The sequence below is a fragment of the Thunnus thynnus genome, chromosome 22 (assembly GCF_963924715.1).
Source record: "Thunnus thynnus chromosome 22, fThuThy2.1, whole genome shotgun sequence".
NCBI classification, from domain to species: domain Eukaryota; kingdom Metazoa; phylum Chordata; class Actinopteri; order Scombriformes; family Scombridae; genus Thunnus; species Thunnus thynnus.
The window spans coordinates 11,560,550-11,587,202 of record NC_089538.1 but is presented as its reverse complement, the minus strand read 5'-3'; the positions used below and the strand labels follow the sequence as shown (position 1 = coordinate 11,587,202).

At 40.0% G+C, this 26,653-nt stretch overlaps 1 protein-coding gene across 9 annotated transcripts in view; it reads right to left on the bottom strand.

The window, feature by feature from the left end:
- Positions 1-26,653, bottom strand: part of LOC137174134 (adhesion G protein-coupled receptor L3-like) — a 245,605-nt gene that overhangs the window by 78,433 nt on the left and 140,519 nt on the right. For all 9 annotated transcript variants that reach the window (XM_067579248.1, XM_067579249.1, XM_067579247.1 and 6 more), the window contains 2 exons: positions 24,911-25,020; positions 7,832-8,632 (listed from right to left, as the gene is read on the bottom strand). In XM_067579248.1, the coding sequence (XP_067435349.1) occupies positions 7,832-8,632; positions 24,911-25,020 (911 nt within the window). The remainder of the gene's footprint in view (positions 1-7,831; positions 8,633-24,910; positions 25,021-26,653) is intronic.

Here is a 26,653-nt window from a genome sequence, read left to right as displayed (position 1 = left end):
AATTAATTTCTCATTCCCAAGCTCTCTTCCAGAGACTTGAGAGGGCATCTATGGAGGTCACACAGCGCTGGGAGAAGCGTATGCACCAGGCTGATATATATGCGCACATGGACACAGGCCCGGAGAGACGCTCGCTGTGTTTGAGTTAAATGACAGAGCAGACGTGAGCAAAGCCTGCTTGCATGTGCAATACACTGAAGTACTGTAGGGTGAATTCACTAGGAAATGTATGCAGACACCAAAACACAAGTGCTGTTTTGCCTAATGTGCATTCATATTGTATTAGCATTTGCAAAAGAGGATTGCATGACATTATGTGTTTATTTATTTCATATAAATAGTCTTAAAACACCAAATACGTTATGCAAATCTGTTATACATCCACACATGTATATAGTATTAATACTGTACACAGTCAGATGCAAACAGCACTGTAAGGGTGTGCACTAAAAACCTCCTAGTTCATAGAAATACATATTTAGCTAGATCTTTTCAAAGCTAAATGGAGAGATGTTGGATTCAATTTTTATCCTTAGAGCCAAAACTTGAGTCTCTTAGGCTACTGACAAGGCCAAACATCGCCAACCGTACCAGAAAGAAGCAAAAAGGAGGAAAGAGGCACGGGAGTACATGAGCTGAGGGGATTTCAGACTCAGTAGGAGTAAAGGCACACTCCCCCAAGGTCTCACCATTTGCCAAAAAACACTGAGAAAGGCTTTTCAAAAGACTGTCAACCAACAGTAGAATGGGCCAAATGGATAGGGCAAAGCTGTGCAGAGAAACTCTGACACTGCTGATAGTTAAAGATGCTTCAGAGGCCCTCCAATCAGATTTAGTGGGCTGATTGGCCAAAATAAATCACTTTGAGCGGGTGTGCCACCAAGCCTGTTAAATTTAATGTGGCAATTTTTGGGCTCTAGAGAAACTGGTAGACACACACATACACACACATCGGGAGTAGAGAGAGAACAGAGAAGAGGAGATCTAACACACTATAACTCCAGCTACACACATTTTAGTAGCATTTTTTAACTGACTTTTCAGCCAATAATCCCCATTCATCCATGAGTTTCACATTAGACAAAAGTCTTAGATTTTTACTCCGAGTATGTTTTTCACGCTCTCTTTCCCATTTCTGCACATGTCAGGAGAGATGGATAGGGTGTTGGCCTTAATTGAGGAATTGCCTGCCACCCCTCTCACTACACAGGTGATCTGTGTATGATTTCTGGATCAAGGCAGAGCCGCCAAGGCCCATGATGGATGACCGGTCAGGAGGGGGGATGCCAGACAAAATATGATATATAATGGGGGTATCACACAGAGAGAATGAACACGCTACATTTTGAACCACGAGACATGAGTTTGCCTGCTTAAAAGATTTCATTCAAATTCCATATCAGACATAAAAAAAAAGTGTTCTGTAAGACTAGAAAAACACATGCACTAATGTGGTAACCACAATTATATCATATACTACAAATTATTCTTACATGAGGGAATCTGGCTCAAACATTCAAAGAGGTTTTGAAGCACCAACAAAGCTCTCCCTGTTGCCATGCGAAAAAATCTAAAGCTGCATTACTAACAGAGCCCCATTGTGTTGCAACATTAAAGGGTGTGAGAGAAGAATGTGCATTTGTGCACGTGTTTGTGTGTGTGTGTGTCTGTACATGTGTGCATATTGGTTGGGAAAATCATTCTAAACTATAATCCTAAACCTTGCACTTTCCCTCGAAGAAAACTGCCCTCTGCAAGAGGTGCACCAGGCATTTGATAAGTGCGTAGCCTGCAAATAAGCATGTAGCCTACATTCCTAAGCCTCAACATCAAAAAGGGCTTCATGCAGCATGCAAAAGACTGTTTTTTTTGTGTAACACTGGCATTTAGTTTGAATTGCTAAGCAAGATACTCCCTGATGCTTTGTAATCAAGAAAAGATTGTCTATGATGACATACGACAACTGCAGGGTGTCACTATGTAATAGCATGTCAAGGTATATCAATCAAAAGCAATGACAGGCACTGGAATGCTAGTGCATAAGCAATGGAACCAAAAGAACAACCGTTTGTGCCTTTGAGAGCACCCTGAGTCACACTCAGATTATCTCCACAGACTCTGCCAGCCTGCATTTACCGCTTAGACACTCTTAATCAATTTAGCATGTGTCAGGCACTTCCAAATAGAGCCAAGACGGGTCTGAGCATCCAAAACATCGGCTGTTTCGCCATGAAGGTTGGGTCGGCACGTCTGCGGGATCCCTCCAGGCCTGCGGTTCTGGCAGTATGCCCCGGCCAGATGGCAACATGTGGCAAAATTACAGGAATGCCAGACAGTCAATGTATCTATGTCACCAACTGCGCCGCATCATATGCACAAATCATGAGCCAACAAAAGAATCACTTCCACAGACGCACATTTAGGCATCGGAGGTTGCCTCGCTGAAACATGAGATGAAGGGAAGACCCCACCGAGACAAAAGTATCAACAGACTGTTCGCTGTATTCTATCAACAGTCCTCGGCACACAGGGATTTGAATATGTTAATTTGAATGACATAAATCATTTATATTCTGAATATACCATAACAAATACATCCAAGTCTCCAAGAGTACAATGAAGCGGGATTGAACCATCTAAGATAACTCCAACAGGCTGCTTAAATAGCATGGCTTTTTATCTTCTGACGGCATATTAGAGCTGCAGACAGCAGTAGCAGGTGTATGAGACAGGCGAATTTTCTCATGTGGCTGCCTTTGTCTTTGCAGCCCTGTCGAGTGCCTCGCGCTCACTGTGACAGACAGTGCAGTACAGGTGAAGATGTGAGTAAGGTTTAAGGAAAGTATACTGCATGTAGCTATAGCTCTAGAAGGTAAATTCTCAAAATCTTGTTTGTTATGAGGGCTATCATTTTGTTAGAAATATACAACAACCTCTTACAGGAGCACTATGGGAGGTATTTACTAAGCCTGTCACAAATTAGTCTCAGGGGCGCAAAATTCTGTGTTTCTGCAATTTTTCCAATTTAGTGTGGTGTTTGCTAAGACTACAGATGTAAATGAGCCTAGCTGCAGTTCATCTGATTTGCATAAAGTGATGTTGTATATGATCAGATGCCTGACTGTTCTTACCCATGCGTGGGGAGCAAACCTTAAGTTTTCGGCTGCTGAATATAAGACATTTTTGGAACTGCAAGTGGAAGGTTATGTGAGGAAATATTAGTTAAATGGTCTGATGTCAGCTCAACAAAAATATCAGTGATTGAATGAGCTATGAAAAATTAGTGTGGGAGATTTATGGTAAAAGTTTTAAAGACAAATTATATAGTACAAATTATACAGTACCCAACTCTGGCTGCTTCAATCATATTTCACTTGACTGGAGTTGCTGTGAGTTATTAAAAGTCAGCATAGAGGTGAATGTAAAGGTAAAGTCGTGTGAAAAATAATAGTTTGTTGCTGCTGCTCTTTTAAAGTACTCTATAATGCATTTTTTAATAAGGAATTTTCTCTCCTCTGCGTGCTGTCTGTCTCTCTCCATCACCGTTTTGACCTGACTAGTCCCTCTCTCTCTCTGTGTCCGCTAAAACAGTGCTGCAGGTTTTACACCTGCTTTCCCCAGATGTTAAATTTCAGAGAGTTTCCAGCTTCTTCAGAACTGAAGAAGCCTTTGAGATGAGAAGCGAAAATCCAGTTGTCTTTGACTTAGCCCTCCTGGATATTGTGTCATGACTCTGAATAGGAGAAGCACTTTAGAGAGTTGACGGATGGATGGATGGTTTGTTGAGCACTGAGATGCTTTCAGGAAGAAATTGTACAGATGATGTGATGAACGGGTTTTGAAGGAACAATACCATACCAGGGTGACTGCCTGGTCAGTGGCAATTTTACTACTTGCTATTTTGACACTGATGGAATTTATCCATTCAGCTGCCTTGAGCCTCTGTGTCTTGCAAACAATCCATCTTAAAGTTGTCTAAGCTGAACCACACAATGATGGAAGAAGTGAGAATACTCACTGGTGGATCTGGAGAATTGGGTCATGGACAGTTGGGAGGCATTGAGTCTCTACAACTATCGGAGGAAGACCTTCCTCCAGAGAGATCGGTGTGGCATTTGTGAATGAGAGTACATCATTTTAAATCATTGGTATCAGAGATATCACATTTTTCTAATTTCTGCTTCATGTTTCTGTATGCTACTGACTATTCAAGTACCACATGTGCTGTATGTTTTCTTTTCTTTCATGTCTTGAAAAGAATACCACAGAATGATCGATTTCAGTTGTCCTTGCATACTCTGCCTTGAATACGATCATGAAAAATGGACTAATGGTAAGAGAGCTTTTATATATCTGCCTATTAATAGCAATCTGTGCAGCACCTTAAAAAAAATCAATCAAAATTCCAGTGAATTCAATAATTAATGGAGTTGTCATGGAGGCATAGATCATCTATTCTTGAAATACCCGGTTAGTGCAAAAATATTGTTCTCTCTGTTGAAGACACTGCAAACAACTGCACATATTAGCACAGTAAGTATTCAATTTTTTTTCTGATGAGGGAACAAAACCACTCAGATCTACTTTCTACCCAAAGACTGAGTCAATTTAAAAAGATCCTTTTGCTGAAAGAGATCAAAAAGAAAAATCATTCGTAATTGGACGCAATAGGATAGTTTGAAGTCCAGATACTATGTTTTTAGCAATTTCAGATATCATTACCCTGTCCCTGCCTAATGCTCTGCATCATGTGCTCTGCTCTGGGCCATGTGAATCGGCAGACGGTAGTGGGCCCCAGCTGTGGGTCTGGCCACATCTCTCCTGCTCTGTTGCCCATACTCCATGCTCCAATGGTATGGCAGGTCATGCATGCGCATGGAGGTGGAAGCAAAAGTGGAAATTAGCTTGTGTTAGAGCTATTAGAGAATGACACCTTTCAAGTACTATGATCACGACACTGGATTAAATTTCAGAAAATCATGTTTGAAGCTAAAGGAACTGGTTCAACTAGTGAATTTTTGGCCTCACAAAAGCAAAAGCAAAAGCTCCATCTTCATATCACTAGATTGTACTCCTAAAACCATGTATGTTTCCTTTTTAAATTCAATAACTTTGCCTAATCGTGGTCCTACACACTTTTTCTGATTTTTCACAGCAGCCATTGTTGTGAATTTCTGTGACCGATATTTCAAGTTTCCCTCAGCCACATTTAGCTCTTTGATCTGTGCGCATCCTCACCAGAGTAGCATGTAAATGGAACAAACAATATGATGCAGCAGCAAATACAGACTAATTTGTGCTCAGTGAAGTGGTTGACAGTGATGCTGATTCAAACTATTTTGTTGGAGGGATCCTACCATTTCAAAATTGGGCTCCATGTGAGAGAACTGTGTGGAAAATGTGCGTGGCCAATGACAACAACTGCTTTAACCAGAATCAGTCAGCATCATGTTTCTGTATATGATACTGTAGAGGAGTTGATCAAACTAAATGGTTTATTACTCCAGAGTTCATTCAATCACTCTTTCATTCCGTATCAGTCTGTTTATCTGACATTTAAATTTGTACTTTGACTCCATCCATCCACTTAATGCAACATTTTACTATCTATATTCATGCAGCAGACTCCTTGCTTACTGTTTGGAGGGCAGCCTATTCTGCACAACAGCAGCCAAACACACAACTCAACATCTCACCGGGAAATCTAGTGCTGTACTAGAATTTGCATTTGCATGTGAAAGTGTGTGTGTGTGTCTGTGTTCATGCAAAGGTGTAATCACTGTGTATCACTGTTAGAAAGTGATGGATAATCATTTAACACAGAAAGCACATAACAAAACCATTTCACTGTCCTTAACTCCACCAAATTATACTGTAAGTAGCTGTGTATCATCAAAACCAAACCCTGTTGGCATGGTCACTGAATGAACGAATATATTATGGGATGTGTTGAAGCAGGTCTCAGCGTATAAAAAAGATTTGGGATAGAGCAGCAGCCGGCTAAGGAAAATAAATTAAATTGGCAAGCGGCAGGTAGAGAGAGCTCCAGAGGAGAGAGGAGAGGTAGGGACTTCACAGTCAAATAACTTGTGACATTTTTGACTAGCTGTTGATGAGATAGCGCAAAGAATTACCTTTGTGTGTCAAAACAGGTTCTTTTTTTCTGTTTCATGCTTCCCAACAAGCACCAATTTATAAAAAGAACAATGGAGTGGAGAAAATTAGACTTTTCAAAGGAGTTTTGGGACGTTTAATGTGAGCAGTTGCTTGTTCCTTTGCAAAGGCAACAGCTAGAGTTATTAAAACATTCTAGCTTGTGGCTAAAGCAGAAAATGTGAAAAATTGTCAGTGTTAAACCCACTAAAAGATGAAATATAATTTATCATTTTTGTGCCTGATAAAGATTCACATATTGTTAAAGCTTCAAACTAGTTGTGATGCCACAAAATAATCTTGTATGTACATGTCTTGAACTCAAATTTAAGGTGAACACAGTACTTTCTCTCTTCAACAGATTAATTTGAAACAGCCTTTTGGGTCGGACATACATCACACTGCATAGTGAAGATCAAACATCCAAGTGATGTAACAAAAAGCAAAACATGTTTTTGACTAAAGGGGGATTTAAACTTTGTTTCACTTCCATTTTGATGATTAATTAGAAATACAGAAATAACACATTGAGCAGTGTTTCATATAGCCAATTATCAACAGCCCACACTGTCTTGAGGTGCTACATGTTATATATTTATATTTTTATATTATGTCTTTCTTTTTCAAAATATGAAAACAACACAAGAGTTAAGTGTAAGTAAAAGCTTGCCAATACAGAAATGTTGGGTGAAACAAACAACATACTGATAATTGTGCTATTCTTGGAGACGTACAGGTTGCAAGGCTAAACATAATATCTGTTCTCAGGGTAGTGCTAAAGGGAAGGGGTCATTAAAAGAAAAAAAGAGGTTATCCTCTTGAAAGTATGAATTTGTCAAGGAAACTGTATAGCAATCTGCCCATTAGATTATAAAATGACTTGGGTAAAAAAGGGGGTTTGGCCTGTTGGTGGTGCCTTATGGAAAGGGTTCATCGTCTACGGAGCATGAATCTGAAACTGGTAATCTGTCAATTACATTTGTTGGGGTGAATTGAAAATGTGGGCTTGATAGTTGTTGTAGAGGAACAGTGAGTGAGTTACCAAAATTAGTGCCTCTTGGGACCATGAATGACATTTGAAATTGGTCAATAGTTTTTATTGTACTACTACCGGACTACCAGAGGAAATTACGTTATTATTGTCATCGTCAAAGATTGGCATTTGGACAATGAAAGATAACCCTCATCTCTGAAGTAGGGAAGCTCATTGCGCAGTTTGGCAAAACGAGAAGAGGATTAGAGCAGGGTGACCCCCAACCAGGCAGTGAGTGCGAGAGACGGTGTGGGGGATGAGTATAGTGACTGCAGGGTTTTCGGTTAGTCCTGCATCATTTTGTTGTTGTTGGCAATCAAGGCATCAAGGCCTGGCAATCTTGCTTGTAATCAAAGCAATCAAGGCCTGTTAGTAGCTAGTACAGCGAAAAGGTTTAGTGTTCCATAGACCAAACAACAAATATTTTACAAGTACTACCTGTGCCGTGCCACAGTCCATTGCAGAAATAATAATAATTTTAATGCAAGCTCAAATGTGTCATCTCTCTAATTCTCAATTAAAAAAAACACATCATCCAGAATGTCAAGCACCTCAGGGTACATTCATTTGTCATTTACACAATTCAATGCAAATGGCACTGATCCTAACACTGAAAATGATAATAAGAAGTTAAATTGGTCTTACCAAGTCTGTTGTCCAGTGCCCCAAAGTCTAACGAGTACTTCACAACATGGTAATTGTTCCAAACATACAGCAGATTGTCTCTGGGATTGTAATCCACGGCGGCAATATACTGATAAGAGTTGGGGAACGGGATGTCCAGGAACCCATCTTTACTTAGCTCTGTGTTGTAGATGTAGTCAATCTTGTTTCCTGTTGCTTCATTGTCATCATCCTCATATACTGACTTCACCACATAAAGGATCCCACAGATCATGAAGGCGTTGGATGCAGAACGCTTGTCATAAGCCGTGTCCCAGGTCCCCTCAACGCGCAACGTGTAGGGATTGAGCTGGCTGATGACAATCCGCCCGTTGTTCTGCTCAGTGGCATAAATCACCCACAGGCCATTTTCATCAACAGCCAAGTCGATGTCAGATTTCCCACCCCAGCGGTATGGTGATGTGTCATGGTAGTTGGCATTAGCAATGATGGCCTCGCCACTCTTGATACGAGTTCGCAGGTCAAACTTGACAATGTTGCGTGTGCGCTCCTTGTTGAAGAAGAGCGCCCCGTCGTAGACCACAAAGCCTGTGCCGTCGACACGATGTGGGAGTTTGTAGGTCGTTGTTGGCCTTCCGGCAATGAAGTCTTCTTTGGAGGAGTATTCAGTCAATGTGTCGGTGCGGTAGGGTGTCCAGGGCATATAGTAGATCTTATCGGATGCTTGGAGAGGGTCTTTGCACCAAGCTCCAGACTGGTGGTCCGATTCAAATAGGTGTTCGCTCTGGTACACCCTGCGCAGAAGCCCTGGGCACAGGAATACTGAGGAGCCAAAATAGGGGAAAAACAAGTACAGAGTTACATTGGCAGGTATTATAAATCAATAAATAATACAGCAACTGGATGCAACAACATTAATGTTAAAATCCACAGCTTATTCCTCCCTGTGAAGGACCAAGATGTTGAGTCACACCATTTTAATCAGTGTAAGGATGATCAGATTTAGATTTAATGCAGAAAAGATTACTGATTGTCCTACAAAAAATGCAATTTGTAATGCAATTCATTGGATTACTCCAAAGCATGTAAATTAAAATTAAACATGAAATAGCCAATATACAAACACAACCACCATTTTCATTATTTCGAGTTGTGTCTCAAATTCATTAAAGTGCTGTTTTGGTCTCAATTACTTATTACTGTTTACAATTTTTATATAAGATTCCTCTAATTCAGTTAGACTCTGACCCTGAAGGCAATCAGCTTACAATGCCACTGAACGAACAGACTTAAGAGTTTGTAGGGGGTGTGTGAATAGATCAAGTGAAGGTTATCTCTTCTGACTTAATGTAGAGCAAAAACAAGTAAGAGGATGTCAAACTGTTAAAACTCACCACTGGCTGACTCACACACATTAACATTTAAGTTCTCTTCTGTTTTTATTTGTTTCACAGAATGGCTTCTCTGGACATCCGTACTAAATTAAATATAACTGCACAAGAAAAAAATGTTTAATTCTTTTCTTTCATTGAAAACACTCTGATGGCAGTCCTGGCCGTTCTTAATAAATAGCATTAAACACATAAATCCAAAGTTAAAAGATTTTGATAAATAGCAATGTTGTAATTATTGGCTGAGGCAGCCCTTTAGGAGAAACAAAGCAAAGCAGAAAAGCAAAAATATAGTAATTACATCATCCATATAATGATTGCCTGTCCATTATTTCATCCAAATGACATTTTTAGTCTGTGGCATGATTTACAACACCACACACAATAAACTAATTACACGTGAACTGGTTTGTACTCAAATCTGATAAAGCTGGGCCAAGGCAATACAGCTGGAGCAGGTCAATAGTGGGCCCCATTTGCTAAAGCTGATTTCAGTTCATTAGGGATTAGACTGAAACAATTATAATTGTCTGTCTTTCTAAAAACATGACATCTAAAGTATGGATTTGAATACTAGAAATGTAAAGTAAGTTAATCATTTCAACTAAACTATAAATATCATCTGTTTTGGTCTAAGAAAGAGGTACAGTATAGTGAGTTCTGTCAACAAGGAAAGACTGTTAAATGAAATAAAATAAAACATTATCATGACTTTATTGACTAAAAAAGGGGAATGACAATTATTCATTAATAATAGTAAATAGCTAAAGAATTTAGACAGTGGAGCTTTTCCTTTTTCCACAGGTATAGGCCCAGAATACATCACAAATAAAAGTGCATGTGTGAAAGCTCCTTTCATTGTAATGGGCCCGCAGCCTGACGCTGCGCTGACAGGTTCTAGCTGCAGATCCGTCGAGAGGTAAGAGCTGTGCACTCTGAGGAGGGGGAGAAAGAGACAGAGAAAACAGAAGCTTCTTTTCCTTGTAATCTCTTAAGATTAAACATGTTGTCTACCTGCAGGTGAAAAATGTGGCAAGATGCGTCCCGTTGACATAGCACCTCAGCACACATCTCGGCAGTTGCTGTGCTAAATGCTAAGAGGGCTGTTTCTATGGTTGAAAACGACAAAATGTGCTAGGGTACAAGGTCAGAGTAGGTAAGCTTTGTACTGACAGCACACAGGGCTCTGAGGAGGTTGTACAATATGCCTTTAAAGGATGTAAGCACAAAGATGGAGGAGTGAATGAAAGATATTAGAGAAGTAATACAAAGCAATCATGGCTTTCATGGGGAATTTCACAAAAACTGTTACCACAGCAGTACAGTCATCTCTATAAAATGTTTTTAATTCCCCCTACACCTTCATTGCTCATTCTCTTTACCACAGATTCCAGTGATATACCATAAATTAATGACTACTATGAAACTTAAAATGTATTGCATAGCTATTAAAACAGAACTCTTGACTCTTGTATAATGATTCTATTTCCAGTCTGTCAAAGGACTTAGAGATATATTTCCTGCTCATCTTAAAAGGTAACACTACAAACACACAATGCTCTTGGGGCTCAAGTGCAGACTTAGCATATGTTCTGCAGCATCATGCAGTGCTGATAAGGTAAGAATATGACTGCTATGATCTGTCTCCAGTATTGACTAGTGAGTCCCTGAAGGTTATAGTCATCATCATATTAGAGCTATAGTCAAAAATGCTGACAGCTTATTGGACAAGCTATTGATCAGCCTATATGGCCCTCAACTTTAATATTATGCAGCTCATAAAACAGAGTTGGAATAATCTTCAGTTATTACAGGGAATAAAAAGATCACAGGGTCTCAGGATTTCACTGGAAAGCAGCTTACCCTCCCCTACCCTGAAGAGTTATTGTATACTGCATGTGACAATGTCAAAAAACTGTCAATCTGTGATGCTATTGATGAACAAGGAATGAAGGCAGGAGTCTTTTGCAGTTTTCACTGTTTTGGATGCTGCTCCGTGTACAGAACTAAAGAAAGAAAAACATATTCTGAAAAAAGAAATTTAATCAATATTTGCTCATTAAGTATATTTCCAACACCATTTCCCTGAATAATTTCATTTTCCCCATGAATGACATTTTAAACCATAACAATGAACCATACAATGAGAACGCACCTACAAAATGTTTTAAAAAAAAGACAAAAAAAACAAAAAACTGCTGTAGCAACCCGTCACCGTAAAATGCAAGCACATACCCAAATGAAAATGCAGGTGGGAAAAGAAAAGTTGTTGGCATTTAGTTACCTTTTTGTTCCACTTCTATTTTTAGGCATGAAGGGGAGAAAAAGAAAGAACAAAAAAAATTAAGAACAGATTAATGATGTGATAATTGGGAAAAGTCTTTATTTCATAACAGTCATACAAAAGTACGAGAGGAGCTTAGGGTTAGTGGAACAGCCTCGCAAAACATTTAATCGTAAGCCTTTCGGAAGAAGAAAAGTACTGCTTCACACATGCGCCTGTGGGAAAAAGACAACTTAATTAGTTCTTGAGGCAAAATTTTGTACATAATGTTTTTTGCAATGATGTCTGAGTGATGGAAATGTACAAAACAGATGTAGATGATTGTTTTTTTTTTAACATTCAGTGCACAATTTAACTGTTCAAACATTCAAACATATTGCCCTTTACAATAAAGATTTTTTTAAGTCCAATGTACAACTGGAAGAAAAACATTCTACACACAGCTGTAGTCTCAAAATAAAAGTCTGTAATTTGTGACCTAAACAGGTTAATGATCATTAGTATATAGCTACCTCAGGTATGAGGTAAAACTATGTAATCATTTTAAATTGTTTTGTACAAGTGTTATAATAAGAAAATAATGGATAATGTCCTTGATATTGATTAAACCTGGATTGAGATCTAAATTTGAAACCTGCACAAACACTGATATATTTTCAAAAATGTTAGCTAACAGTTGCATATGCACACATCCAGCCAACACAAAGCAACATTATGATTCTTTTGGAGTCTGATTTCTGGCCTGGAGAACAGAACTTTTATTTTTAGCTCTGTTTTGGTCCCCACCAAAGCCTGGGGAAAATAGCTTTAGCTAGTTGCTAACTTTGGCTGCCATTTTGTGTTGGGCAGGTAGTGTACAATGCTTTTATCAGAGCTTTTTTTCTGAAAACAGCTGGCTGCTGCTGTTGGAAACAAGATCGACTAAAATGAACCAACACAGTAAAGTCACAGCCTGTAAAACCAAAACAATAAGATAAATGACGCTAAAATGCTTCTTAGAACAGAGAGGAACAGCAAAGTCAGGTGATAATTCACTACAAGCAATCCCTTTCACATTAAACATTGTTCATTTGTTAATATGAAAACATTGATCAGCACAGCTTTAAAAATACAGTACAGTATGTACTTGTATATATTAATTATTGGCATGAAAGACGTGTTTTTTCATATCAAATGTGAATAACTGCAGGGGAAAGTGAAATGTAAAAGGTATTTCAACTTACAGCTCAATAAGTACACTGAATGTCTGCAGAAAAACGGTTGAGGCTATTATATTTACACTCTATATATCTCTTGCTCTGATTGGACTGGCTTTTTATGTCAGTCATGGCATTTTGCTGGTCTCTTCAATTTGTAGTAGGGGTTAGCATCCACCCAGCGGCCTGTTCCTGTCCCTTCCCCTCCAGTAATCCCGGTTCTAATAAGAGAGGATTAACCTCTGTTACCAGGGCTTACAAGAGTCCGCTCCTCCAAATGGAGAGTACAACAGAGTGAGGTATGGAGGTCAGTGGGTAGGGGCGGGGGGTGTAAAGTTTGAAAGATGGGAAAGTTATTAGAGGAGAACAATATAAATGCAAGGTGGTGAGCCAATGAAAAAGAGAGAATGAGGTGGGGCTGCGTCGAGCGAGGGAAAGACCAAAAAAGAGAGAAAAATAATGGGGAGGGGAAAGGCTTTCAACAAGTCGTCTGTGTTTGTCAGATCATAAAATTGTACGCTGGCACAGCACAGCACCTCATCAACGGCAAACACTCCAGCTGTCATTGAAACACGATAAGTCCATACCAAGCCCCAGCAACAATAGCTCTGGGCTAAGTCTGAATCACCATTACTGGCAACTCAAATTTGCCAATAACTCGGAACTGCATATGGACCTCATAGATCACATCAAAGTAAACAGACAAACGTCCCTCGATCGAAGCCTCTTCACCTCCCATGAGCAACAGCCACACAACAGGGACCACGGGGAGGCCGGCGTTTCTGATTGAGCGATCGCTAACAGTGGCGAGGGGAGAGGAGGGTAATGATCTATAGAAAAAGGCATTAACGTTGGGGATGTGAGAAGTTGTATACGACGCAATCGCCGGGGGAGATGGTGTGAGAAGGGAGTAAAGGATGTGGATGAAATCCCTGACAAGGAAATAACGCCACTCCCAGGGCTACTGTACAGTATGTGGTCCTTGTCGTCTGACCAGAAGACGCTGCTGGATGCAGCAAGGTCACCCTTTAGATCACTAAAACCAGTTTGTTCATCAAGTTGCTCTGCAAATAAAGAACGGGCTGAGATATACCTGCAATATGAGCCTTGGACACCCATGTTTACGGTGTATCACAAACAAGCGGAGCAGTGGGAAAGCAGAGTGAGACCGAGAATTGATTCATTTGAAAACCTCCTTTACTCCACCCCATTACCCCTATTGTGACCTTAATAAGATTTTGGTCATGGCTGTCACTGAGTCACTAAAAAGCACTTAGCTGTCTTGTCCTATCCTTTTCTATTCCTTCTTCTTGTCTTTCTCTCCTGCCCTCTGTGATGTCTGAAAAAAATGAAATTTAACAAAAATATATGCACACAAATACAAATAAAAGAAATAAGGGCCCTTTCAGAGGTACTTGTACTTACTATGCAAGGGTTTCATCCTCTTCAATCACATAAAATAGACCCATGAGGAATGTCTGTGCTTCTGCTCCAAAACACTTGATAAAGCTCTGTTCTGATGTTTAAGGACACAGCATTTAGTGAATAAAAATACAGTTCAGCATGCACCCAATGTTCTTTCTACTCTGTTTTTACAATGGCACTTTACCTATGGTGTACTCATTTAGAGATCATTTAAAGGTATACAGAAATACAATTAGTGGTGATGCTACAATGAATCGTGTATTGACGATGTTAATGGTATTCACACAACTCTCTAACACACTATGCTTCAATAAAATCAACTTTAAAACACTGAACAAGGTAATTATTTAAATAAGAGATAATGAGCATAGAGTGGCCATCAAATTATTTAAAAGCACTGATAAATTTAGCAAAAAAATAAATAAAAATACACCAATTTCATGATGCATCTGTGGGATGTACCCTACAAGCTCTTGACTACTACGCAACATATGTGGTTTCAACTGTCACTGTTAATTTGACAATTAAGTGCACCAATTTGATGGAAAAAAAGTTGAAATACTGTAAGAAAGAAGTCCATTACTTTATAGTCTGCTACATTTCATAATCAAGGCTTGGGATGACTCTCAAGATTCTGGCAAATTTTTTCTTGAGGAAAACGAAAAGATGACCGGCCTTAATCAGCCGTCATCGGCTGCCAAAGTAAACCAGAGAGAGGAACGCCATCATTAGCGGGGAGAAGAGAAGGAGAAGATCTATTAACTGAAGATGTATTGAAGATGTATTAACTTGCCAATGGACATGCAGGAAGTCCTCTATTTTACATTCATTATCCGGGATAGATGTGCAAAGAACCAGTCTGCTCTTTTTCACCAATACCCTGCTTCACACAGTGGCATACAGGCACACCTGAAAGCAGCCCAGTGCAAGAGGTCTTATCTTTTGACTGCTGAGCAGCACCACTGGAGCAGTTTGGGATTATGAGATGTCGATGTTACTTTATACTCCCCAATTCAGATTTATCCACAGATTTAACTGAGAATAGAACACTTATGTCCACATTATGAAAATGATAATTATGGACTCAACCAATCAGAAAAGGCTTCTTCCAGGCCATGGTTTGAGTAAATATAGCTACAATCCAGGTTTGGGCAAAACAATGACTCACTGAACCGTGCTCATGCAGCTTGTAACAGTTTGGCTGTTGTGTCGTTCACCCTGCCAAACACATAAAGTTGGAAACAGTAACATGGCTGATTGTGCAGCTTACCTAATTGGTCAAGCTGTCGTACCAAATTTAATAACATGAATGGGCAACCTACATGTGTGGCTTCCTTTGGAAAGAAAAAGAAAAATCATGGCATGCACCATCTGTTCATTACAATCAAAAACTTACAGAGAAGGAGAAAGTACTTTTTCTTGTATGCACAGAAGTCAGCTTTTTACAGTGCAGATAATGTAGGGAGACAATGCTGAAGCAGCCTGCTGTTCAGCCATAACATACCCTATAAAATTCAATTATATTGCCACTGCATAATATAGTCCAAAATGTATGTTCAGATATTGCATAATTTCAAGTATAATTTTCACCTCAGCAGTCAATCTGCATACTTACTGTCTTCTACTTCCTGCTCAAGACACATGCCGAGCAGCTAACAATGAAGACCTTTAGCTACTGTGAGCGCCGACCCTGTCATGTGAGCGGCAGTCGTATGGATTTTCATTTGAATAATTAATGCTTCCCAATTTCACACTAATGGTTGAGAGGTATCAGAATTGTATCATTAGCCGCTAATAGAGATTCATGGAGGAATGGCTGCAATATTTTTTGCAATATTTCCCCCCCTCTCTTTTTTCTTTTCCCTCTCTCTCAACCAAGGAGTTGCAGAGTGCAAACCCCTTAACTCCATCCCGTCAGCTTTTTAATTAATGACACAAATTACGGGGCTTTGAATAGCATGTGCCTAAGGATGGAGGAGGACGTGCAGGCTACCATCTCTCTTTCTCTGTATTCTCTCTTCATCTCTCTCATTTTTTTCCTATCATTTCCCTCAGTTGGTGCTCATGAGTCTCCCATACCATCATTACAGGTTCCATTTCTCAACAGCCCTCTTTTTCTTTCAACCACTTGTCTGCTCTCTTTGTGCTCCCCTTTCGTACTTATTCAATCTCTTCCCTAGTGTCTCCTTTCTGTCTCCATCACTTCTCTCTCTCCCTCCTACTGGGAAGCAGCTATGCTATCTTATAACCTTGACAATGCAGGATGTTGTGTGTGTGTGTGTGTGTGTGTGTGTGCTTGTTCTTCTGTCTGTGGGCATGCATGTGTGTTTGTCTCTCTCTTTGAGGGACAGGTGCAAGGACTTGGCGCTCATCCAAACTGCTTCCCACGTGGGACCAGCCAACGGAGGGAGAAAAGACAAGTGCAGCCCAGGCAAAACAAAATTAAATATATTTTTTGTGGAACATAGCCGCAACTGGAGCAGAAATAACCTAATTGCACCTCCTAAAATATGTCTTGATTTCTAAGGACCTTGAAATTATGGAGGAGAACAGAGGGACGCGGTGATTGTAAGGGAGAAAACAAAGAGGGTGTTTAGTCTGGTGTGTGGCTGGACGTGGTGGAACACCAGTGAACAAAGAGGGAAAAAAAGACAAGGAAATGGAAATTGAGCTTTGATTAGTAGGGTGATCATTAAAAGAAGAGACCCCCTGAAGAGACCAGCCTCTAATTAGTGCTATATCCTCGACACTTGGCACCCCAACAAGTTTTCAGACATGTGCTGTGGCTGGTGGAGGAAGCATGGAGATAAAAGCTTAGCTTATGTTATATAAATGGATATTTTCATGAACATTACTGGAAGTGTGTTCAATGTGCATGAGCATTTATTCTGATATGTTGGAGTGCGCGCACCTTTTGTTTAGAAAAAAAATGCAAGAATGACTCTGTATGTATGTCATTGAGCTAAAGAGCAGCTGCTACGGAACAAGAACCTGATATATTACACCAGCTTATTCAGCCATTAGTGGGGAAAAACAGTTTCCAAATGTCCAGATTCAACCCTTTCACACCACCATTTATCCACATTGGTAATCACAGCCTCTACATGCAATTATCTTGGCTCTCAACTGAGATTATTTTTCCTAGTTTTTTCTGTTACTGTGTCATACCACACTTTTATTCTAAATAAAACCTCTTGTTAATCTGAAAAACCTCACGTAAACATGATGTAAAAACAAGTAGGGCTGAGCGAAGAATCAAATGTGATTTATCAACTTTTCATTGAATTGCATCATGATAATATGATCATATCTACAAAATTCTGTTGTCTTCATAAATTATGTAACGACCAAAATGAGCTGTTCCAGTTGAACATATGCAATTACTTGCACTGAACATCAATTTAATTGCTGTATACAGTATATTATTTTGCCATTTTGTCATATATGTCAATATCAGAAGTATATTCTTACTGACATCACAATATTGCTCTTAAGCGTATCAGCCAGCACTATAGGCTTTTTTCACAGCAGACATTTTGACCTGTCATGGTTGCAAAAGCACAGGTGTGTCTAATACCATCCTTAGATATTAATGTTCCTTGATGCTGAATCTGAAGCTGTGGAATTAATTTTATAATTTACACCTGTGCTTTTTCTTATTGTGACATGTCAAAATGTGTTCAGTGAAAAGATCTATTGTATGAGTTTTTCCTCTATCTCAATATACATATCTGCTCTGTAAATCACGTGTCCTGTACTATCCTTTCAGGGAAAAAAAAAAATCTGTATGCAAATGTATACTTTTATGTAGTTTTTGGTTTCATAATTGTGCCCTCTGTGCATTCATCTGCCAGAAAGCTGTTGGTTCTGCATCTATGTAGATCTGGATTTCTTAGCCTGAAGCTAATCAAATCATTTCAATTTAAACTGTATTTGCATTAAGCAATAACATATCATCGTTTAATCATAGGCAGACAGTCACGGACTCACAGCCAGAAGGCAGCCTGCCACACAAAACAAGAGCCTCAGACTTTTAGCAACAACCCTCATTAGATTTCTTGCTAATGCCTTTTTCTTATATAGAAAGGTATGCCTAGCACTGCACCTTGGCTTGCTGGTACTAAACTATCCACTGGGGATAACATACTGCATTGCTGATGTAATTTTTCAGCCTAGATAGTTAATCAACTCGTAAGCTGTAACTTTAGCAAATTAAAAAGCTTGAAAACATGTCAAGATTGGTCAGTTTAGATGCTGGTGTCAGATACCAGTTACAGATACCAGTGCAACTTTGTTTACTTTGTCTCTACATGCTCCTGCAGCAGTCTCAGCCTGCTGACTGGACTGTCAATCTGGCACTGACACACAGCATTAGATAAAAGTAGGATTTCTGAAATATCTCAAATCTATTTCTTCTTTGTGATGATAATATAAACAATACATTTACATAAATAAAAATCACATTTACATTATTTTTGACTCTTAATATCAGTTGGACTTTCAGATGTTAACAGTTAATGTTAAGATGTTAACAGTTTAAAGCCGATGTGTTGTGACAAGATCAATCCCTGCGAATTCAGATCACAACACCGGTGTGGATCTGGCGTGTGAGATATGTGACAGAAAGTCATAGTCATCAGAGCTTGCTGTATGGGTTGGGGAGTGGTCAGCTGTCACTGAGTGATGAGATGGCATTACAGGCCCCCTTCACACATGGGAAGAAGTGGAGCTGGTCGCTCAGGTGGGGAGAAGAGAAAAAAAGCTGTCTGAACAAGCCGGCTAATGCTCACTGGCATTTCAGCGGGGAGCGAGGAGGGTGTGGTTGTGTGATGTATCTGCTGTCACGGTGCCGACTCCCACACTAGACCTGATGAACGTGTGGATAGGAGAGCTCAAGGGCAAAAAGCCACTAAACTTCCATACAATCTGCTTAGTAGATTTACTGATAGCATCAAATGGAGTGATCTACTCTTCAAGAAGCTTAAAAGTTGCCACAAGATTATCCAAGGCAAAGAGAACAGCCTGGGTCTATGTAAGCTAGAGTGCTGATGATGTGCTTGAGTACTGAGTGCGAGCAACTATTAAAGCACATCTACATTTACCCATCAGCTGAGAAATCATTTGTATAAATAATCTAAAATCCTTAGATGCTTAGAGACATTTAAAAACTATCTACCCTGATGAGAGGAAGATTTGAAATGCATAACCAATTGCAGAGTCCACATTCTAACCATGAAGTCCCATCCTGGTCACACAGGTGGTGTTTACCTTAGGTGTGACCACTGCATAATGGCCCCTGTAATCACACCGTATTATGCCCAAGCTGCATTGTAAGTGATAGCCATGTGTAGAGCATTAATTTCATGGTTTCACCTGCCAACACAGAAGGGCAGAGATTGGTAGCAGGTGCTGAGTAAAACTTGCCAAAACAATCTACTCCATTATTCAATTAGAACCCCCCCACACCCTCCCACCCCCCGAACCTGTTAGGTGTGTTATTATTAGCAAAATGAATTAAAAACCAATTAGGCACGTTGGAAATAAAAGAACTTGAAAAATTACATGGAAAGTGGTGATGAGGTATGAGCTCAGGATTACGCTGCACCATTCAAATTGGAGAATTGATTGCATGATTATATGTCCTGGCTTAGCTTCCAAAGTGTGAGCCATATCTGACAGGGCTGAGCTGGATCCCACTGTGCAAGACAGGATTTTACATTGTCCTTATTAGCTACAAACAGTGGGGGGAACTAGTAGCTTATGTATAGCAACAGACTACCAGCAGGTTTTCTTCCTTTGTTCTCCTGCTCTCTTCTTGTCTCTGCCTTTCTGTCTCTCACTTTCCCTCTACCTCATCTGCCATACACACTGAAGTGTCAATTTTGAAAAGTGAACTGAACAAAAGCATTTCCTGAAAAGATGTGTAATTATTCCCTACCTCATTTTTTTGGGGGAGGGAGGGACAGGGGTTTGACCACCCGCCTGGACCAAATCAGTCAATTTTCCATGGAAACTATACAGAGAGGTACACCTAATTACTGAAGGGAGATGGTTGATGCTATGGGAGGAGGACAAGAAAGGTAACAGCAAGCTGTCAGCAACAGAAAGACAATTTCAACAGCAGGGCATGGCAACCCAGGTTTGAATGCACTTCCCTCTGTGACAAGTCAGAGAATTTGAGGTGCCACCAAAGAGATGTAAGAGCTTCATTACTGCTGAGGAAGAATACTGGGTGGGTAGGAGGGAGGCACAGTTGTGTTGACCTCTTATGAGCTCGACCTTTGGAAGGAGCTGTTAAAGTGAAAGTTACACAGAAAGAAAGACAGAGCAAGCGAGGAAGAAAGCTTTTAATAAGGCACTAAGAGAATAGATGGGCATCTCTCCACTGAACCATGGAGAGTCAAGGTGAGAGGGCGGGACAGAGACATGTGTCAGCCATTGGAGCACAGTCATGTTTATGAGTCATCATAAAGGGTCAGCACATCACTTCTGCCTGAGGGTAGCCTTACTAATCTGTAAAGTGCATGGGGGAGCATGCACAAACTGCACTAGTACAAAGAGGAAAGTCTCCTCTGGCAAATGAAAAATGAGTGTACTCTGATGTTCACATGACTCCATTATGACCTACAGGAGTAAATACAAGCAAATTCTATTTAGTTTGAATGTATTAAGTACTTCCTTTTCAAATGCAGGACGTATCAATTTTCTTTTTTACCATTTCACCTTTCTAGCAGTGCTGTTTTATTTCATTCATTGTTCAATATCATGCTAGTTGTCCATATAAAATAATTATGCAGACGGCAGCTGAAATGAAAATATGATGGATTGCCTTGTGCGGTGACACTGTCACACAGCACAGGCAAACACTGGCACTCTTGTTGGTAATTGTAACTTTTTTTTCCCCATTACAACTGATGGAGCGGATCAAATCACTGATTAATAAAATCAATATTGTATCTGTAGCATGTGTCCATCGATTTAGCACACTCTTCTGCTGTTATTAATGGCAGATGTGATTGTACAATATTGCCAGCTTATAAAGATATGGAGAGGAGTGTGGTAATTTACCCTAAAAGAAAAGAAGCTCCCCAAGCAGAATACAGATAAAAGCCGTCAGTGAAGGTCGTGGAGAAGAGAGGAGGGGTAGTTGAGATTGTGAGGAAAGGGAGCAAGGGGAGCAAATAAAGGGATATAGGGAGGGAAAAAGCAGTGAGAGCACTTAAAGGACACAATGTAAGTGAAAGTGAGGGAGACTTGGAAGAAAAAGAGTATTAGGACTGAGAGGGAGAGCTTGTCAGTGGAATACAGAGTCAAGACTCCAACACTGAAGGAGGGTTGAAGTCATGGGTGGCTGATTCTCTTATTAGACACTCAAATCCTTCAGTCTGTCTCGGGAACTTGGTAAGGAGACTTGTTTTAAAATCCCATCCACAATTGAGCTACCATGTCTCAAACCTTACCACTTTGCCAATGTAAATCCCTAATGATTTGTCAACAAATGACGCACAAACCACTCGAAACCTATTTAGCCTTTTTTTTTTGAAGATTTCACTGCCCATTCAATGCCAATCAGCGTCCATTGATAGAAACTCAGGAAATGTAATTTAAACCGTTAAAATTTTAAGTAAGAAAAACAAACACAAGGAACCGTCTCTAAATGTGGCTCATTCCAACTAGAGGGATCTGATCGCTTCATTTGGGAGGTAAGAAGATAGTCCACTGGGCTGTCACAGATGAATTGCATTCACACCCTACGATAAAATGGGTCTCAAAATCTGTCTCCAGTGACTGTTTGTGATTACACTTTTCTTCCTTGCTCAATATACAAATAAACGCCTACATTGCTTCAATATTTATACAATGCCAGCAGAATTTCGTATCTCTCAATGGTTCTGGGCAAAAACCATCGTTATAACAGACAAGGTGCCCTCGTTTTCCTCCCTAGTGCACCCCTAATAGGCGGCCCTGATGTTACAAGGAAAGAAGCTGCCAGTAACAGTTTTCCAAAAATACTGCAACATTTTTTGACTTATCTTTTCTTAGGAAAAAGTTGACTATAACATTGTAAAAGAAGGTGGGAGGTGGGTACTTGAGGCAAAGAACTGAATGGGAATGGAAGTGGAACTCCCATCAGACGGGAGGGCTACTAAATTGTGTCACAGGGATTGGGACAGGGTGGGAAAAACAAGCCCCTGCATTGGATGAGAGCCTTTTTAAATGGAGTCATAATGTGTCACTATGTTGTCAATATAAAGTCAGGAAGGACACTTCAGTAGTCTAAGTTGACAGTGATGGGATACCGATGGGAATGGCAATGACATAAGCCATGCAATTGTGTGGGGTCGAGAAGAAATAATTTAGGGGCAAAACAGAATAAATAAGAATCACTCCTGTGTCACCCTCTAGTGGTGGAAGATGGGCAGTCAAGGCAGACTAATTGGTAATGAGATTCATTACTGCTAAGGGATTCCCATGGGACAGGTGGGCTATTACATTGTGTTGCGGTGATATGGTCAAGACTAAAAAACCAAGCCTCTGCAGTGGACGGCCGTCAATATTATATGAAAGTGAAAGTAAAGGTATCAGGATGGGGTGGGATTGGAAATGACATAAACTATGCAACCATGGGGGATGGGAAAGAAATTATTTTGGATTGGGCGAAGGAGAATAAAAAAGAATCACTCCTGTGTCTCCCTCCAGTGGTGTAAGATGGGTTGGTGAGGCAGACGACTAATTGGGAATGCTGTGGGTCTAATGGGTCAAGCAGGATTACCTTGGGACAGGAGGGGCATTACATTGGGTCAGGGATCAGGAAAACCAAGCCTCTGCATTGGACAGAAGTCATTTTTACCAAGAGTCATAATGTGTTCTTACTTTTAAATTCAGGCATACATTGGTAGCCTAATTTCAAAGTAATAGGATAAGGATAGGATGGGACCGGCAATGGCATAATCCATGTAACTTGGTGGGATCAGGAACAAAAGAAATCAGGATTGGGCAAACCAAGATGAAAAAAGATGAGTCCTCCCTCTAGTGGGCAATGACCACCATAAGAGCATTACCAAAGAAAGCAAGACTGTCATCAAGACGCACACAAAGACCACCATATATCACCCCTTGCTATGCTAGGTAGAAAATATTTACACATCGCCAGTTCCCAACACTGGCACGTCTACAGGTAAGCTTTTTAGGACAAATTGCGGCATGCTAGGTTAAAATAGAGTAGTTGCCAAGAGCTTAATTCAACAGTATTGGTTGAAAAGTCCAAAATCGGCATTTAAAGCAAACCACACAGTCTGTTTAAGTACTGAAAAAAAAGTGTTGCAGTAGCTTGCATTTGGTTGGATCAGTGTGTTCAACATGAACAGCTAGGAAAGACACTGACACTGGGTGGCTGGGATAGCAAAATGTCCATGTTGCAAAGAGCCAGGTATGAAAGAGCCATCTGCCAGCTCTGGATCACAGGTAGAAATTATTTTTACTTCACCACATGAAAGCTCCTGTCAGGCAGACTACTGAGGGAGCCATGTAAGGACATCAAATGTTAAAAAGATGGTTTTGATTTGAATTTGAATTATTAGAGTTCATATGAACTGAGCAGCTGCAGACTGTACAGAAAAATGCCCATGACCCAATATTTCTAGTTTTATCTCATTTCTGAGCAAGCCACATGATTTGTCAGGCTGTTGGCAGGAATAATTATTATGACTTTGGTGTTCCACTTCAAAGGTCACAATGCACAATACTTAAGGTCATATGGCAGTGTCCATGCTACTTCCTCTGGCCTCACCTGGACTTCCTCGCTGTGTGTTCATCCTGTCACCCCATGCTGATCCTTCCACTCCCTGCCCAAATGTTTCCACTCAAGTTATGTGCCGGCTGACAGTGTTTTTCACCTGCTGCACTAATTAAATTCTTTTTTATTTTCTCCCTTAAGAGATGCCTCACTAGTCTGAACATTAACTGGCATCCACTGAGCTGAATTGAACCGAAAACAACAAGTATGTTTCATTTTTGATGAAAGTCAAACAGCCTTTCTTGCTGCCATGCTAACAGAGACATGACATGATCAGACATGATTCCTCAAAGATATTAAAGTGCTGTGAACTCAGGGAACTGATGGGAAGGCACTGACAAGCACCATCTAAAAGTGAAACGTAGCTAAAACTATCTCTGACTGAATACATATAACACATGAGCATTTTTATTCTCTTTCTTTTTGTTGTCACCACACTTCTCACAGTTGTGTTATTTTTCTGAGTCTGAAATTATTGAGCATGTCTTACTATTATAACATCTACAGTATTAAGCTAGACTTACTATATTATCAGTGGGGCACACACAAAGAAGATGTTGGTACTGTCATAAGGAAATTGAGCATAAGCTGGCACATTGTTGACATAATAGATACCATGCAGGATGAAGAAAATGAAGAAAGTGTGTCTCATGTCAGTTACAACAAAAGGACTGACAAACAGCAGTATCTTGTCAATGGGTAAACATTCCTCCACAATGATATACTGTCCCATGTTTCACATGTAAACAACACTGTCAATGATATTTCCTGTTCTCCTGCAGGGTGTTATGCTTTTCAGATCACAGGAAACATCACAGCCACTGCTAAATTTTTAATCTCTTCTGCAAAACTGGATGACACTTTCACAATATATTGAACATTTGGAACATTGCTGACATGCATGTTGATTGGGTTGTTGATGAGTCACCACCGCTGTTAGGAGGAAATTAGGATGGGTAAGAGCATTAGGAGACGACTGAGAGTGTGAGAGAATGAAGGAATACATACTGTAGGGTACACATTCATATTGGACTTCCAGATATTTGTAGGTTCCTGGGCACGGGTCAGGAAATACGTCTGGTCCGGCCACGACAGCACACTGGGTCCGGTTATTACATCTGAAAACAGAGAAAAGGTCATATTAATTCAGAGAAGAAGAAAAAATCAAAGCAACAAGAGCAAAATCACACATTATGGCACATTATTTAGATGCTTTTTGTGTGGTTAATGCAGTTCAAAGTTCTTAATCCTGTCTTCACCCGTTATGGAAATGGTTCATCTGGTCTCTTCCCTTACATATATGGAAAATACAATATATAGTGACTGATAAGATTTCTAAATTTGGCAATTTAAGCAAGAGAGAGTTAAATGAGGAAGTGATCTGACACCATTTTTAGGTTCAGTTGATTATGTTTATTCTCGAAAAATGGGATCTTTTAAAAATCATAAGAATTTTAAATAAAGGACGGATGTTTTGAGGTCATCTGACTGTGGTACTGAAACAATTAGTCAATTAATAGATTAGCCGATGGACAAAATCAATCAGCAACTACTTTGATAATTGATTAATCACTCTTTAAAACATTCTCTTGTTCCAGCTTCTCCCATGTGAGGATTTGCTGCTTTTACTGTCTTGTATCAGTGTAAATTTAATATTTTTTACTGTTGGTTGGAAATAACAAGACATCTGAAGACATTCTTTACTGTTTTCTGACATTTAATAGAAAATACATTTTTTTTTAAAATGTATTCATTGCAGCTGTAATTGACTCAAAAATTAGGGTTCTAAGTCACATGACTAATTGATCCACTAAAGACAGGAAACAACCTCGGATGAAGGCAAGTTAGGAAAATAAAGCATGGTATATTGGAGAAGAACTGTGCGACAGGTTTAATTTTGAAAAATTGTAAAGTTAACCCTTCTTTTAGGGTCAGGACGCACTGTCATGGGTAAATTCATCTGTCTGTTGAAGAGTAGATTTGGAAGTCATGGACCTACAACCAGGCTTTAAACCATGTACAGGTTACATTGTTATTACTGCATGATGGATGGTAGTGGCAGCAGTGGTAGAGGAGGATTGGGCAGGGGAGGGGACACAATCAACTGAGTGGGAAATCAGCTCCAACGTGAAATGTAGGTCTTCATTAAAAAACACAATTATGGTGCCGGTGGTGTTCTCATGTGCCATTTTGTTTTTGGCAGTCATCAATCAAAGCCCCACTTCATATGCACGGAGAGCCTCTCGTCACACATAATAGCAACACTTATCTCGCAACATTAACTCTTAAACGTTTTGACAAGTATTGATCTGCCGGTGCTCTGCATCTGTTTTGCAAAATGAGAAACAGGATATGAAGGTCAGTCTGGTTTCTATTTGAGTACCCATTGTGTGTGTGATCTTCATGAGACCCGCTGCTAGGAGCTACAGTACATACAGGATCGCCGTCCATCAAATCTATACTCATTTGCCGACTATCATTATCTTGCAATATATAAAAAGGTATTTATTCTCCAGTGAGGCCGTTCGCAGTGTAAGTCTGGTGAAGGTCAAGGCAGGGTCTGACACGATGATTCATAAGCCACAATTAAAGGATTCTCTACACCTTAATTAACATTGATTGGCTGCCGACTAATCAATCGAACCAGTGAGGGACAAGCAAAGAGGGGCCCATCTCATTTCAAGCCGACCCAGTAATGAGATATGGTCTGCCGAGTCTCTCTTTATGGGTTCATGAACCTTCCCGCCCTGG